The 15838-nt window shown below is 41.9% G+C and overlaps 2 protein-coding genes across 12 annotated transcripts in view; one reads left to right on the top strand and one right to left on the bottom strand.

Annotated features, from left to right (window-relative positions):
- Vmat (Vesicular monoamine transporter) overlaps positions 1-15838 on the bottom strand; it is a 283110-nt gene that overhangs the window by 11062 nt on the left and 256210 nt on the right. The window lies entirely within an intron of this gene.
- On the top strand, positions 10146-11704 carry LOC137247254 (uncharacterized). Its single transcript, XM_067778362.1, has 2 exons — positions 10146-10443; positions 10509-11704. Exons 1-2 carry the CDS (start codon positions 10251-10253, stop codon positions 11702-11704), a joined length of 1389 nt encoding a protein of 462 aa, XP_067634463.1. The 5' UTR covers positions 10146-10250.

The raw sequence follows: 15838 nt of genomic DNA, 5'->3' as shown, positions 1-15838 counted from the left end.
AGTCAGATGTCACCGTGCTGCCACCTTGTATAGTTCCGCCATGGGGAAAGTATAGGGCTACATAGAGGGAGAGTAGGAGAGAGAAATTGATAGAAGGGCGACGGAGGCAGAGCGGGAGAACAAGACAGTTTTTAGAAATTTTCATCAATCTAAGCATTTGCATGTAAACTAAAGTATTGGCGCCTGTTGCTGTTGTTGTAGCGATAAGGTTGCTCCCCGAAGGCTTTGGGGAGTGTTATCGATGTGATGGTCCTTTGCCGGATACGGATCCGGTACGCTCCAGTACCACAGCACCATTAAGGTGCTAGCCCGACCATCTCGGGAACGATTTATGTGGCCACATTAAACCTTCAGGCCATTCCCCCCTCCCCACCCCAAGTTCCATGAGGAGGTTGGGGTCGCCGGTGCCTCGTCTGTTAGTGAACAGGATTCGCCGCGGATAGGTGAGTCTGACAATTGGGTTTGGATAAGCTATATATTGCGCTGGCAACCTGAAGGGTTGCGCTACACAGCCCCTTGAATCTGATATTTTAGTCGCCTCTTACGACAGGCATACCTACCGCGGGTATATTGTGATCCCCTAACCCGCTGGGGTAGTATGGGCGCCTCTAGCGGGACTGTTAAGTTCGGTGCAAATGGGCTAATATGGGATTGACATTGCACTAAAAACTCGAGTTTAAGAGCCATTTTAGAGTTTAACAGTACTGGTAAACACGAAAACACCCCATATACTCAAGGTTATGGCGCAATATTAATACTACATATATTAAGGTCCATGGCGGAGTAACGTAATTGAACACAAGGCGAACAGAAAACATTGTATAGTGTTTTAGCATCGACATTTTCGAGATATTGTAGCCACATAAGATATGCAGAGATGTCGATTGAACAGAAAAAGCTCTTAGGTATAAAACGTATACCGATGTTTTCAAATTTTCGGAAGGGATCGAATCTGTTCTATACTGCAAAGATATTCTGGCCTCGAGGTTGTTACGGACATTGGCCGACTGGCTTCTTCTTCTTCATTTTCATAGCGATAAAGTTTTGGAGAGTTATTTCGATTGATATGAGCACGTTGCCATCCGACGCCCTCCTTCCCTGAGGGAATTGGGGGTTCGCTAGAGCCTTGTCTGCTAAATAAACCGGACTCAGCACGGATATGAAGCCGAAAAATGGCTTGGATAAGCCATAAATTGCACTGGAAACCCTTGAAAGCATTGCGCTATACAACCCCTTCCATCCCTATACGACCTTCAATTTCGGGGCTGCTTAGCCGGCTGGCTCACTTAGCTGAGCTAAAGCCTTTCTTCTATTATATTATACAGATGGTCGGTCTAATATAGCAAATAATACCCTGCAATTCAGAGCCGAATATTGCTTGAAAGACGCTAAAGTACTTGTTCAGGCACTCCACAATTATGAACGGACTCATCTGCAAAGGAAGAGTTTAACGCTTTCTTCTGCTCCCACCCCATCCTTTGCGATAGAAGTCATAAATTGGGACTTTCATGTGTTCAAAATGTAACTATATCAGATAGTGATCTTGTACTACCTGTCCTCTACTTAAAGAGATACCATTAAAATTTATAAAGATCGGGGCTTATTGATGCGGAACCATACGTGTTAGTTTTAGTGATCATGGCTTTCTGCGTGAAGTCAGATCCAAGCTGGCACATGTCGGTGACTCAGGTGAGGCGTAATTCATTATTCAGCTTAGGTGTTAAGATGAAGCTCTGAGTATCTACTAATAGTGTTGCATGACTTACGCACGTCATGTCTATATGAGTGACCTACTAAGTCTTAGATTTCTATGCGCTTAGACTCCTACCGACGTGAAAGTTCATTCACTTGGTTCTCCTTAGCCTTAAGCACTCCTTTACTTGTTCATGTTTATTCGCGCGATACGGTATGCACATTATGTTTAGGTACATTATTTGTTTAACAATATTACATGTAAATAAAAAAATAACAAATGACTAGAATTTGATTGCTGCTATCGCAACGGCCACTTAAGTGCCTACTTAACAACTTAACATGCATGAGACAGACATGTTATGAGCTTCAAAACATTTTGTGTGTCTATAAACCAACTTGGCACGAGCCAACCGCATAACAAATTATGAGACCATTTAAAAACCAAATAAACACACAAATCAGGGAGAGTATTAATTGTAGCTTCCTTTTTCCTTGAAGCGCCTGTATCCGCCTTTGATTTCAACTCAAAAGGCATATTAATGTACATGCAATCACCGTACAATCAATCCAACAAAGTAGACTGCAAACTGTGGCATAACTAGTAGGAGTCCATAGTGCGACTAGTTGCTCAAGTGCTCAATGCCCCAGCTTTTAGCTTCAAATTTTTTCCTACGGCTGATTTGGCAGCATAGAGTTCATAATAGCTTCTCTGGGTATGTCCCTGTTGTTGTTGCTGTTGTAGAGAGAGACACTTCCCGAAGCATTTAGGGAGTGTTATCGATATTGGTGGTCACTTGCTGGATACAGATCCGGTACGTTTAGATAACAAGCATCTTTAAGGTATAAGGTATCCCTGAAGAAGCTGTAAAATGTAGCGAAACGCGTAGGAGTATAAAGAAAAACTTTGTTTTTGAATATTCAGTGTTTTAACTCAAGATTGCACCCTTTTGTCTAGTGGAGAACTAGTATACTTATTTCCTGATTAGTTTGGTAGGAGCTAAAACAGAGCACATTTACATCATATATCTAAATTGTTTTTGTAATGCAATTCAAGTTTCACAAATATGTATGCATGTAATTGCTATGTAATTTTGCATTCCTTAAACGCGGCCCGTCCATATAAATGCTTATAGCGCCAATTGAGTGAGTACAACACTTGCACGAGTAGATTCTACTTGTACATAAATAACAAATTGAATTTTGTGTAAAAGTTTATAACGACCTACTTCCGGCGCCAGAACAACGAGCATATAACCCATCGCAGTAACCAACATCCATTCACCCCATCCCATGCAAAGGTGTCAGTATAACGTCTGAGCTAAATGTGTCGACAGCCAGTCAGTCATCATAACCCGTGTAAAACAATTGTCTGGCCAACTAAACGACCAGCTTGCGGAAATGTGGTTTGTTTGATATGAAATGAATAACGTCTGCGTAATTTAGTGATTGTTAAATGAGCCTCTGACTATGAGTGCCTATGAGTTAGATTGTGTTGTATGTCAGTAATATCGCTTTGCAATTACAAGTACTAAGTACTTATGCAGGAAATGTTCAGATTATAATTATGTATATATGTATGTAATGATTGTTGTAAGCTCCGACTATCAGTTTGATATTTGCGTATGTCTTAGGAAGAGCTTCAAAAGGTCTTGCTCCAAGGCGCTTTGCTGATGGGAAGGTTATTTGATTTCAAGTTCAGATTAATTTGGATAACAGCGCATTTCAATTTATATACAGACTTGTCATCACCTTGGATAGTTTCTAGAAAGCTTTTCAATATAAAAAATTACCTGCAGTTGCCTAGGAGAAATTTTGTATTGTACTTTATAGCTCGAGTTCTGTTGTTTTTGTTGTCGTAGCTGTAGCGATAAAGACTTTCTCCGAGGGTTTTGAAGAGAGTTACCGATGTTGATGGTCCTTTGCAGGATATAGATCCGGTACGTTCCGGTTTGAAGGATTGCGATACACAACCTTTTCCGCGGGTATAATCTAAGCCGCCCTAACCCGCCGAGGGCTAGCCTAGCTACACGATTACGCCGATTTTGTGTAACCAGGCTTCAACTGAATTTTTGGAGTCAACACCAATGTATTGTAGAATTATTAGCTTTAGCTTTATCTATGTTATTCAATCTTATTTCTAAACAGATATCGGAATGTTCAAGAAGGTTTTCAATGGACTGCGCAGTTTGGAAGCAGAGGAAGGGATAAAACTTCATTGAGTTTGAGAAGGCAGGTTGGAGAAGACTTGACCTCCCTTGGTTGTTGTTGTTGTTGTCTTAACGACAAAGGCACTTCCCGAAGGTTTTGGGGAGTGTTATCGTTATGGATGGTCCTTTGCCGTACCGGTTGCGGTAACAAAGCACCATTAAGGTACTAGCCCGACCATCTCGGAAACAATTAATATGACCACATTAAACCTTCTAGGTCATCCCGGTTCCCATTCCTCAGCTCCATGAGGAGCTTGTGGTCGCCAGAGCCTCGCCTGCTAAATATGTGTATGATACATTCATATTTGTACCAGCATTCCCCTCGCGTAGGTGAGGTTGACAATTGGGTAGCAGAAACTTTGAAGCTATAAAGCTTTGTATTGCGCTTGTCAACCCCTTGAATCCCTCCCTTGGTCCTTCTAACTGGCGTCAGTTATCGCAAAACATGGATCATGATGCTGATAATCCAGCCGGTTATTTAGATGTTACGAAAAGCTGTGAGGTCTACAGCACAGCCGAAACAGTTCAGTCCCTACTTTTTGTTTAGTTGATACTTGCAATATAAATCGGATTGAACTCAGGAGAAACTAGTCTTATTTTCCCCTATTCCCAGCTGCCTACAAACCTTACAGCAACGTAAAGGCCAGTATTTGGTTTCAAATTTTCCAAAAGAACAGAGTAATACGGAGAACTGTCCAAACTATGAGTCAACTCCAATGTTTCACCTGCATATGTCTCCAATATCGACTTTCTTATAAAAACCAATGAGCGCAATTTTTTTGTTTGAAGGAAGTGGGCTAATCTGAGTGGAATATCGCATTAACTCGGTTGTCGGTTCAAAAGTCGACAAATCATACCAAAAGACTTGCTCAATATCTTTGCGGTTTTCGTGACACAACTCATTATATGCAACAAACTTTTAGAAATTCAAACTTTATTCATTATTTATATACCAGTTTTTGCAAGGAGTCATATCCTCTAATCCTCCTCTTTATTCAGATGCATAAATGTATGTATATGCGATTATATATTTAGAGGTGAGAAACTAATATCTTCGACTGGAGCTGCTTTTCTTTAAGCCTTAACGGAACAATTTTCGCCGAGTTAGAAGTACAAATAATACTGGAATGAGAATCCCTTGCCACTTTGTGGAATTGTATTTAGGTTTACAGCTTTAATTCTACTGAGCTTAGACAATACACTCTGGAGCATGTATGAACTGTTAAGTAAGTCTAGCAGAGAATGGAGTTCTTTGCCACTTTCAACAAAGCCCGTTACTTAATATTCCCGATGAGTTGTATTTCTTCTTTTACGGGTATTTTTCGAGATTTAGAGTATCAAGAAATCTGATCAAAAATAGATATATCACTTCTGAAGACTTGCAATGGTAAAAACACCTCTCGAATTTTAGGGGAGTGAGGAAAGTCCTCTGAAGAAAGTCTTCTGCCCAAAATGCTTCGATACATGTACGTTTTAATATTCGCCCGCCTGCCTCATAGGTGATTTGTTTTACCGCTCGAACCGCCCCGTCGACTCACCATGCGTATCTGTTCTACAAGAGTTGCTTGGGGATACTAACTTACTTAATTGGCGCTTAACCGTTTAAACGGTTATGACCGTTCAACAAGGCGCGTCAGTAGCTTCTTCCCTCTGCCAACTGGTGCCAATTGGTCACACCAAGGGAGTTTAAATCATTTTCCACCTGGTCCATCCAGCGGAATGGGGGCCGCCCTCTTCCTCTGCTTCCATAGGCGAGTTTCGATAGAAACACTTTCTTGGCCGGAGCGTCATCTTTCATTCGCATAACATGGCCTAGCCAGCGCAGCCGTTGCGTTTTAATTTGCTGGACTATGTTGATGTATGCGCAAAGCTTGTATAGCTCATCGTTAAATCTTCTTCGGTACTCGCGTAGAGGTCCAGCAACAAATTAAAGAAACTGCAAATAGGGGGTCACCCTGTCTGAAACATCGTTTAGATTTGAACGGCTCGGAGAGGTCCTGATCAATTCTGATTGAGCTGATGGTGTTGCTTGACGTCATTTTGTACAGTCGTATAAGTTTTGCGGGGAAACCAAATTCAGACATATGGGCAACTCCTTTACGTGCTGTCGAAGACGGCTTTAAAATCGACGAAGAGGTGGTCTGTGTCGATTTTTTTTCGCGGGTTTTTTCCAAGATTTGACGCATTGTGGAAATCTGGTAGATGGTAGGCTTACCAGGTTTGAAGCCACACTGATAAGGTCCAATAAGGTCCGATTCACGATTCCGCTTCAATCTTTAGCACAATACATTTGAAAGGACCTTATATGCGATATTAAGAAGGATGTCTTCGCGATAGTTGGCGCAGTTTACAGTATCCCGTTTTTCGTGGACTGGGCAAAGAACACTTAGATTCCAATGGTCGGGTATGTACTCGTCCGACCATATTTTGGGAAGAAGCTGATGCATGCGCCTTACCAACTTCTGTTGTTGTTGTATTAATGATAAAGACACTCCCCGAAGGCGTTGGGGAGTGTTATCGATGTTGATGGTCCTTTGCCGGATATAGATCCGGTATTTTCCGGTAACACAGCACCATTAAGGTACTAGCCCGACCATCTCGGGAACGATTTATATGACCACATTAAACTTTCTAGGCCATCCCGCCCTCCCCACCCCCTAGTTCCAAGAGGAACTTGTGGTCACCAGAGCCTCAGCTGTTAATGGAACATGATTCTCCACGGGTAGGTGAGGTTGAAAATTGGGTTGGAGAAGCTATATGTTGCGCTGGCAACCCCTTGAGTGGGTTGCGCTACAAAACCCCTTGAAATCAATTTGGTATTTTAGTCGCCTCCTACTACAGGCATACCCCCATAAACTGCTGGGGGAGGCAAGTAAGGTTTCCTCCCATAGAAATAAATCCCGAGCATTTGCAAACTCCTCGCCGCCGTATTTGATTAGCTCAGAAGGCAATCCATCAGCGCCCGCGACCTTGTTGTATTTCAATCTGGTTACTGCTTTCTGACTTCCTCATAATCGGGTGAGGAGACATTTATTCCATCGTTATCGATTGCGGCATCGAGTTCGTCATCCCCGTGTTCCCTCCATAATCTAAGTACTCTCTGGACATCAGTTACAAGGTCGCCGTTGTCGTTCTTACAACAGTTTGCCCTGGTCATAAAACCTTCCGTCTGTCGCCGAATTTTTTGGTAAAATTTTCGGCCGATAATCCTGGTGGCTAGCAGCTCAAGCTCCTCACATTCACGCCTTTCTGCTTCTGTTTTTTTCTTCCTGAGAAGGCGTATCGCTTCCCTTTTCAACTCGCGATAGCTTTGAAACACTCCTCTTGTTGAGCTCGCTTTTAACGTAGATATGTATATGTATACATTAACGTGAAGATAACTATATTCATAGGGAAATTTGAGAGCCGTGATAGCTCATCATGTTGCCCGAAGCTTCCATTCCGGCACCATTTCATATTTATAGTGTTACGAATATAACAAAACTAAGGGGTACTGCTATCTCTAAGCCGATGCTAAGCAGTGACGCGAATTCACATCAATAGATCAATCTTTTTGTATCTACATAAACGAAACAATAATTGCGTCTACACATATGTACCCTGTACGTATACGAGCAGCGGAGAGTCAATGCATAAACACATGCATATATCTGAGATACTCCTATAAGTATGCAATGAGAAAAACTATAAAATTGTGCAATTGTAGTTACAGCTGAGAAGTTTGAGAGCTGCTGGACTAGTAGATTCTTGAAGCGCCTAGAAGATGCGAAGGTTGAAATCAAAGAGTATAAAAGGCGACAATTGTAGAGGCGCTGGAATTCAGTTTGATTTGAGTTGTCAAGCAGTTTCGATTAAGACGATATCTAGCGAGCAATAGCAGTATTATTTTGAAAGTCAGTTTCATTTGAGCTATCAGTTTGGTTATTAAGCTAGCTAATTGCAAAGTATAAGTGTTATTGTGAAGTACTTTAATAAAGGCCATTTTTTCCATTATTCAATATTGGAGTTATTTATTCAACAGTTTAGTGATACTAACTTAGCAGAAGGGCAAATAAGAGGATTTGCAGCAAATTCGTTACAATAGTTTGCCTCATTAACTTAAGTACGCTCTCAACGTAGATCGTCATTCCTGTTCCGGACTTCGATATGCTTCTAAAATCTGAAGCTGAATTGTCTTTCTTTTTCTAATTATGGTGCATCTCTTCCTCCCCCACCCCTTCGCGTCACGATAACGCTTGTTTACATAATTAGGTCCAATAGTGCCCCCAGAGAGCAAGTTTGCGAGCTCAACATTCATTAATTGCTTGCAACATTAGCAGTTTTAGGACGGATAATTTTCGGTACGTTTCTTCTCCGTTATTAAGAGATATAAATTTCCTGGCTGCCAAAAGGTAATTGTCTGAGATACTGAATGCCGGGATTAGTGCACACGTAGAGAACGTTGGCGTTTTGTTCGTGTCGATTACCAGATGTCCTGTTGCAGCCTTTTGTTCTGAAAGTAGATGCCACACATAACCATATTTCAGTCCCCGACGAAGCCGAATAGCCTCATTATGGAGCTTGAGTCTTTAGACGATAAAACCAAAGGGTTCTTTCTTGTCAAACCCGGCATTAAATTTGATTTGTGTGACATGGCAAATGCCCTGGCTAAGGGAGGAAACCTTGAGAAGAAACCTTATTTGCTTTGACCTTTTCGTTTGTCGGTACGCAGGATAAGGTAAACGATAATTTAAAGAAACTCACTTTGTTGCTGATCAGTGCAGGAAATCCGACACCGCATATGAGGTTCTCTCTCGTTCTTTAGGCACTGCAGTAGATATGGCAGTTCCTACAGACTTCTTGGCTTTCCCGCGACCTCGCAGTGTTGCCAGCGGTTGCGTTCAAGATGGCATCAATCAGCCAACCAGCACAATCTTGCTTATAAAAGGTTCAATACTACAGGTCTGAAATGATCGTGCTTAGGACGTTAGGACGCTTCCTCGCCATCATTAGTTGAGGCACACCACTATAGGCGATTTTGATTGCGTAGCGAGACGCCAAAGATCAATTCTCCATAACTCAGGTCAGCTGAAAGTATTTAGGAAGATCAAGTTTCCTCCAACAGTTTGCTAAGTCTTCAGCATAGCTTTTGAGATTTTATTCGTTGCACTATGCTCATGACGTCGTAAAGCTCATACCGGTCAGTACTAAAACTTCCTCGATACACACCGTTGCCATTACAAGATCATAGATCTCACGGGAGAACTTTTCTATCCAATATTCCAAGAACCAATCCATCATCTCTCAACAACGTCCATGATTCCGTACTACACATTGGGACAGGTATGACCCAGTCCGAAGTAGAATCTTTAAGTGGCGAATAGCAGGTCGCTGCATTACTTGCTCTAAGAAATCCGCCCGCTTGAGGAGTGAACTTTTTGTGAATTGGCGCTCCCCTCAATGAGTAATCAACACTCTGAAATAGTCTTATTTCCCATATGAGTTGCTCATAGTGCTAAATGTGCACAAACGAGGACGCTGGAGTCATTCCAGTTACTAAAACTCGACCCAGACTAAATAGGTATTTTCGATGGGAAAAAACAAAACTAAGCAGTTGTCAAATATATTTTTGATTAGTCAAATGATCGCAAATACTCGCGTGCCAACGACAGTTTTACCACAAAAGAAACAATAATAACAAACAGTTACAATAAAATCGACTTGACGGTCGCTAAGGAGTAAGAAAGTAGAGTGGGAAAGTAGTCTCAACATGACTGAAATCAAGCCGACAACATAAGCAGATTTGTTTAGTACGACTCGCTGGTGATAGTCGGTAAGCGCATCGTAGTAGCTGACGTTGAGAAGCCAAAGCACAATTAGGCAACGAAGTCGCGCAAGACGAACATCATTTCATGTGGTATCGCACACACAACGATGGAACCAAAGTGGGTTGGTTTCCTCACTGAAGTTAACTGGCTGACTGTCGCTTTAGAGGTTGGTGACGCGCAGATTTGAAAGCCTGCAGGACGAAAATGTTTTGTGTTGCAGGAATGACAAAGTCTAGACTTTAGTCGACGTGCAGTAGTCCCATGGAGACGAGCGTGTGCGGAACGGAAAACAATTGAAGAGAAGAGGAAAAAAGTGAAAAATTTTGACAAAAAAAAAAAAAGAAGTCAAATAGTTTCACCGCATGACAAAAAATGATTTCGGTGTATGAGTCTGTCTTACAACTGAACGAATTTCCCATTTAATGGGTCACATATTTGCGTCGTGGCTGGCAGCAAAAAGCACGCGACAATAAAAACAATGAAAAAAAAAAAAGATAAAAATAAATTTGAATAATCCTTGCACAAATTAAAAGTACGGGAAATGCAAATAATGAAATCACCGACAATTTGGGAATCTGCTAGTCGTCCGCTATTCGTGCGTTCCGTTTGGTTGGAGGCACCAAAAATCGGTCGTGCTGGTCCGCAACGTCACTTCATATTAGACTACGAACCGAAACGGAGAAGTGCGCTTACAAAATCGGCTGCAAACAGCTGTAGGAGCAGTAAAGTTTATGGTAAGCCATTTGAAAGACAAACTCAGATTAAATAGATATTTCTAATCTTACACGCTTCCACGCAGCCACACTGCAACATTCCAATTCGTACGATTTCGCTGGCGACTGGCGTGATTATCAACAGTGCAGCGCATGCAGCGAGCATTTACCAACCGACCTACTACTAATTGTGCCTGCAAAAGTAGAGCACATACCCACAACAGCCGGCACAACGCAGTTCCAGCCGACAACCAAACACACACTAAAACCCTTATCGTCGACGTGTCGCACACAAAAGCGTCCTACAATTTTCTTGCGCAACCGCGCGCCAGAAAACGGTCCATTACACGAACTCTACGCGTTTTATTCGCGTCACAGTTCACTACAAGATCTGCAATCGTCACTTTCACAAGCGCACTCACATGCAGATGAGCGTTTAGCTGAACGCGTGCTCAATTGGCTCGATTTAGCTGCTGGTAAAGGCGAGCAAGCTATACAACCGACACAGCCGCAGGAACTTCAAGAAATGCTGAAAAATCGTCAGAAGAAGACTACAGTGACAAAAACGGGACCAGCACAAGCTACGCGTGTTTCTGGCAATGTGACTACGACAAGCAGCAATAAACTACAGCGCGCTGCAACCGCACAAGCTTCAACAAAGTTTCAACCAACAACTACTGCTGCTCAATCACAAACGCGCATTCAATCGCCACCAGCACAACCGCCAGCGCCGCAATCCGCAACACAAACGCGCAAGCAGGTGCGCTATGCAAACGCAACGCGTACTACACAATCAACCTCCAACAACACCACTAGTCAGGCCGCAGCACAGATGAGTCAACAGCAGCCAACGTTAAGTAGAGATGCTGTCAAGCACGTTACAATCATTTTCGATCGTGAAGGTGTACCAGTGCGTTTCAATCGTCCGGTACGCAATATTGATTTATGCTCCTTAAGTGCTAGTCCGGACACGGTGCGGCGTTTGGCTGGTACGCTAGCATCAGCGCGCCTATACAGTGAGGTTGAGACACCCCAAACTAATGCAGTGCCGCGCATTATGTCTTCGAGAGTACGGTCGTCTAGTGATGCTTCGAAATCTGTACAAAGACGAACGCATGACACGAGCATTAACGATGCCAAGAAACAATTGCATATTTTTATGCCGAATTTACCGAAGAAGAATCTTTTGACAGCGATTGATGCAAACGAGAGTGTTTGTGGTAGTGCGGATGATACGCTAAGTGGACTTAGTAATGCTTTTAGTGAGTTGTGTAAAATTTAAAAAACTATTAATTAGCTTGTTTCTACAATTCTTCTATGTTCACTTAAGCGCATTAAATAAATTAAAGTTGTTATGGCTAAAATTATATATAAAATGTGGCAAACTAATTTTAAGTCTCAAAAATTTTCAGATCTAAATTAAGGAGTGCGGGTGTAGTCCTGAGTGTCTGGTCGAAGTGTCCGAACATGATGAATTACGATTCTTATATCCTCGTTTATATTATCTAGGCAATGGGAGCAACCCATGTGCTAGGTACAATATCTAACCGGTTGATCGTAGAGGAGTTGCAGCAGGATCACGCCTGTATATTAGGCTCAGGAAAACTCTTGCCAACAAGTAATATTTTGAACTGAGTAGGCTATTGAAAAGTTAAGTTCAAAGGCTTCGCTGGCTAAGTTCTGCGAATGTACCAAGACGCTCCGACCAAGAAATCACTGTTTGGAAGCAGGGGGAGTCGGTGGCCACCACTGAGTTGGGGGAGCTAGATGGAGGAATATTTGACCTCCCTTGGTGCTCTCAACTAACGTCAGTTATCGCGAAAGAGGGATATCTGGCGTAAGTAGTTACGAAACGGACAAAACCACTTAGGTGGTTAAGTTCCAGTTAATGAGCCTTAGAGCTCAGCAAAGTTATAAGTGTCTGATTACTAAGATAAGCATTATCATGTCTTTCTTAAAGCAAGGACTGGTTAAATAAATGTGTAAACATGCTAGGTTTGGCAACTGCCTTCTCTTTGCTGGGAAGAGGCACTGTCCTCTTGCTTCATGTCTTCGTGAATGCAAAAGATGACATCACCACCTTACAAGAAATGCGATTTACGGGTCAAGAGTGGAAGTATGTAGGGCTTTGTAACATCCCCCACAGTGGCTATGAATAGAAGCTAAGTTGAGCCGGGAGATTTAGTACGTTCCCAAGCGCTGTAGCTTACACTTGTGAATAATCGAAGTGACGACGAAATTCTTCAGTATATAGTGGAAGAAAGGAACTCAAGGTTGCTTGTAGCGCTTAGAATAAACACAAAAGTACTTCCTTCATACCAAATTTAAATTGTGATAGGAACTGTAAGGACTGGACTGGATTTTATTAATTAATGGTGCTTGTTACCGGAACGTACCGGATCTGCATCCACAAAAGGGCCTTCAACATCGATAACACTCCCCAAGGCCTTCGGGGAGTATCCTTATTGCGACAACAACAAAACCACAAAAACGAGCAAGCACTTAATGCATTTAGGAACTAGCGCATTTAAGGAATGTAAGGAGATTAGTGTAGGTTAGGTTGGCAAGTCTGTGGTGCAAGATCACTCTTCTAATCAGACACTTTAGCTACGGATGGGTCCATTGTAATGCATTAAACTTTCACTATTTCTTATTGGTCTAGCTGCCGAGGTTGGAAGTTCAAACCGTGACTCCAGATAAAGCACGCTTTCCTTTTCACTTCCTCTGCAGCTACGATGGACATCGTTGATTCTGATACACATTATTAATTGAGAAAGTGATTTTGTATTGCTTGTAGTATTTGTGTTCGTACAGAGCTTGGAAGAGGTCATATTTATGCCTATCGAATGCTTTATTTTTATTTAGTGATGTGGGTGGTTGTACCCTTCCTGGGCAGCTCTACATTTGCCTACAGCACTGATAGTCTCATTAGCTAAGGTTTTCCGTGTTCGAATTTGTGTTGTTGCCACATGAGTGCAAGGCCTTTAACGCGGCCCGGCTTTGTGAGAAAATAAACGAAAGCTCCTTTAATTTAGGCTCAGGCACAAAATGACTTAGTACATCGCATATTGCTAACATGATGAGATCCAAGGGGTTGATAAGCGCAATACAAAGCTTTATAGCTTCAAAGCTTCCGCAACCAAATTGTCAACCTCAACTACGCGAGGGGAATCCTGTTACAAATATGAACGTATCATACATATGTTCAGCAGGCGAGGCTCTGGCGACCCCAAGTTCCTCATGGAACTAGGGAGTAGAGGCGGAATGGCCTAGAAAGTTTAATGTGGGCATATAAATCAAATGGAATTAAAATGGAACTTACCGGATCTATATCCGGCAAAAGAACAGCAACATTGGTAACACTCTCCAAAACCTTCGGGAAGTGTCTTTGTCGTTAATACAACAACAACAACTACTAGCACATGATATACGCTGCAATGGCGGGGAAGGCATAACAAGATCTCTAGTCGCATGTTCGGTGAAAAGTAAACTCCTCCTTGCTCTCCACCAATCTTAGAGCCATCGGTGAATATGTTGATGGCATCTTCGACAGTATATTGTCTATTGGTTCATTCTTGTGTTGTGGACTAGAGGCTGGATTCGCAAAATCGTAGTATTACTGCACCGTCCTCCATTTTTACAAAGATAGATTTGTCTAATTTGCAATGGTACGACCACTGCTATTTCCTTGGCCAAGTGGCAGTTTTTAGCATTATGTGCCTGCGTCAGAGTAAAGACGAGAGCTCCACTAATACAGGGCTCCAAAATCCTTTTGACCTTTTGCAAAACACCACACAATTTTATTGGACGTACAACGGCTGTATATTCCAATGTACTACTTTGGGAGAAAATCTCCCCGCGGTTGGTGCTTTCTTTGCACGCTCTGCTGTATTGTAACTCCCGAGAAGTTTCCTACCTACTAGCTATTAGAAAACTTCTAGCCTAATTATGTATTGTTGATGTGCCATGTTTTTCTGGGATAATTACACAAATATGTCGGACTATGCAATTACTTTATGGACCCCACCAGCAAGAGTTGTAATAGGTAGATAGTTTACATTCACCACCCAGAGTAGCCGAAAGAAAACACTACCTTGCAATTTGCTTCCATTTAACAGTCTGAGGATCACATTTCCCCCCCGTAAAACGAAACAAATGTAATGTCAGCCTGAAATTGAAACTGATAATCATACTTCTTGACGAGTGCTACCGATTCACGGGGATGATAAGCGCAATACAAGGCTTTGTAGCTTCAGAGCATCTGCAACCCAATTGTCAACCCCGCCTACGCAAGGGGAATCCTATTACTATTCCAAATGCATCATATACATATTTAGCATCATATGCAATTTAGAAGGTTTAATGTGATCTTATTAATCGAGGTGGTTGCGCTAGTACCTTAATGGTGCTTGTTACCGGAACATACCGGATCTATATCCAGCAAAGGACCATCAACATCGATAGCACTCCACAAAACATTCGAGGAGTGTCTTTATCGTTAACATAACAGCAACAACAGTGCTACTGTAGACTGCATAGCCACTTGAGAAGCCTATCACGTCGTTGTTTTTTCGGCGGAAATATAATTTGAAATCACAATCAGCCACTAAGGACATTACTTAATTATCAAAAACACTGGAACGAAGAAGAATTTGGGATTCCCCGAAAAGAATGACACCGCCTACAGATGAACATACAGTTCCAAAGCGCGCCAAAGGTTAAATATGTAGCGGGACAAAGAGAGAACGAAGAAGGCTCAGCGAATCACAGAAGGTTTCAAGAAAGGGGCACATTGCTTCAGGAACAAAACTGCGCCGATCCAAAAACGAGCAGATGCAGAAAATTGCTATATAACTGTAGTGTATTTTAGGGAGAATCTGTTGTAGCCATTATCTGAGCAGCAGAACCAACTTTACTATTACAAAAGAATAATAATTTTCAAAATAACAGACACCCTAATACATTAGCAATTCCCTATAAAAATAACTTAATATGCCTTTAAATAATTTTGTATACTACCACATTAAGAACAAAGTTATAAAAAAAATCAATCATATAAGGTAAAGTTTTGGCAAATTAAGTCAACAAAGAATGAAGAAACTTTAAAAATGTTTACTTTTTCATTTAAATGGCTTTTAAAGAAAGTTCTATCGGTAGACTTCATTTCGCAAGACGTTTAACAGTAGCAAGGCATAACAGTTGTTTGAAAAGTATGCGCCTTCCATTAGGACTGTCTAATGCGCCGCGGCATTTCCCCAATGCGCTAATGTAAAAAGTAGCGCCAGTTGCGCTGATACTCAACTTCGTAACGCCAATAATGCTAGTGATTTCACTGTGGAAATTAAAAGAACATTTTGCGTAATGATGGAAACTAAATGGTGACATGACCTGGCTTCAGACCTGGTAAATCTACCAT

The sequence above is a fragment of the Eurosta solidaginis genome, chromosome 3 (genome assembly GCF_040869045.1).
Source record: "Eurosta solidaginis isolate ZX-2024a chromosome 3, ASM4086904v1, whole genome shotgun sequence".
Taxonomy (NCBI): domain Eukaryota; kingdom Metazoa; phylum Arthropoda; class Insecta; order Diptera; family Tephritidae; genus Eurosta; species Eurosta solidaginis.
This window is presented reverse-complemented; position numbering and strand designations above follow the sequence as displayed.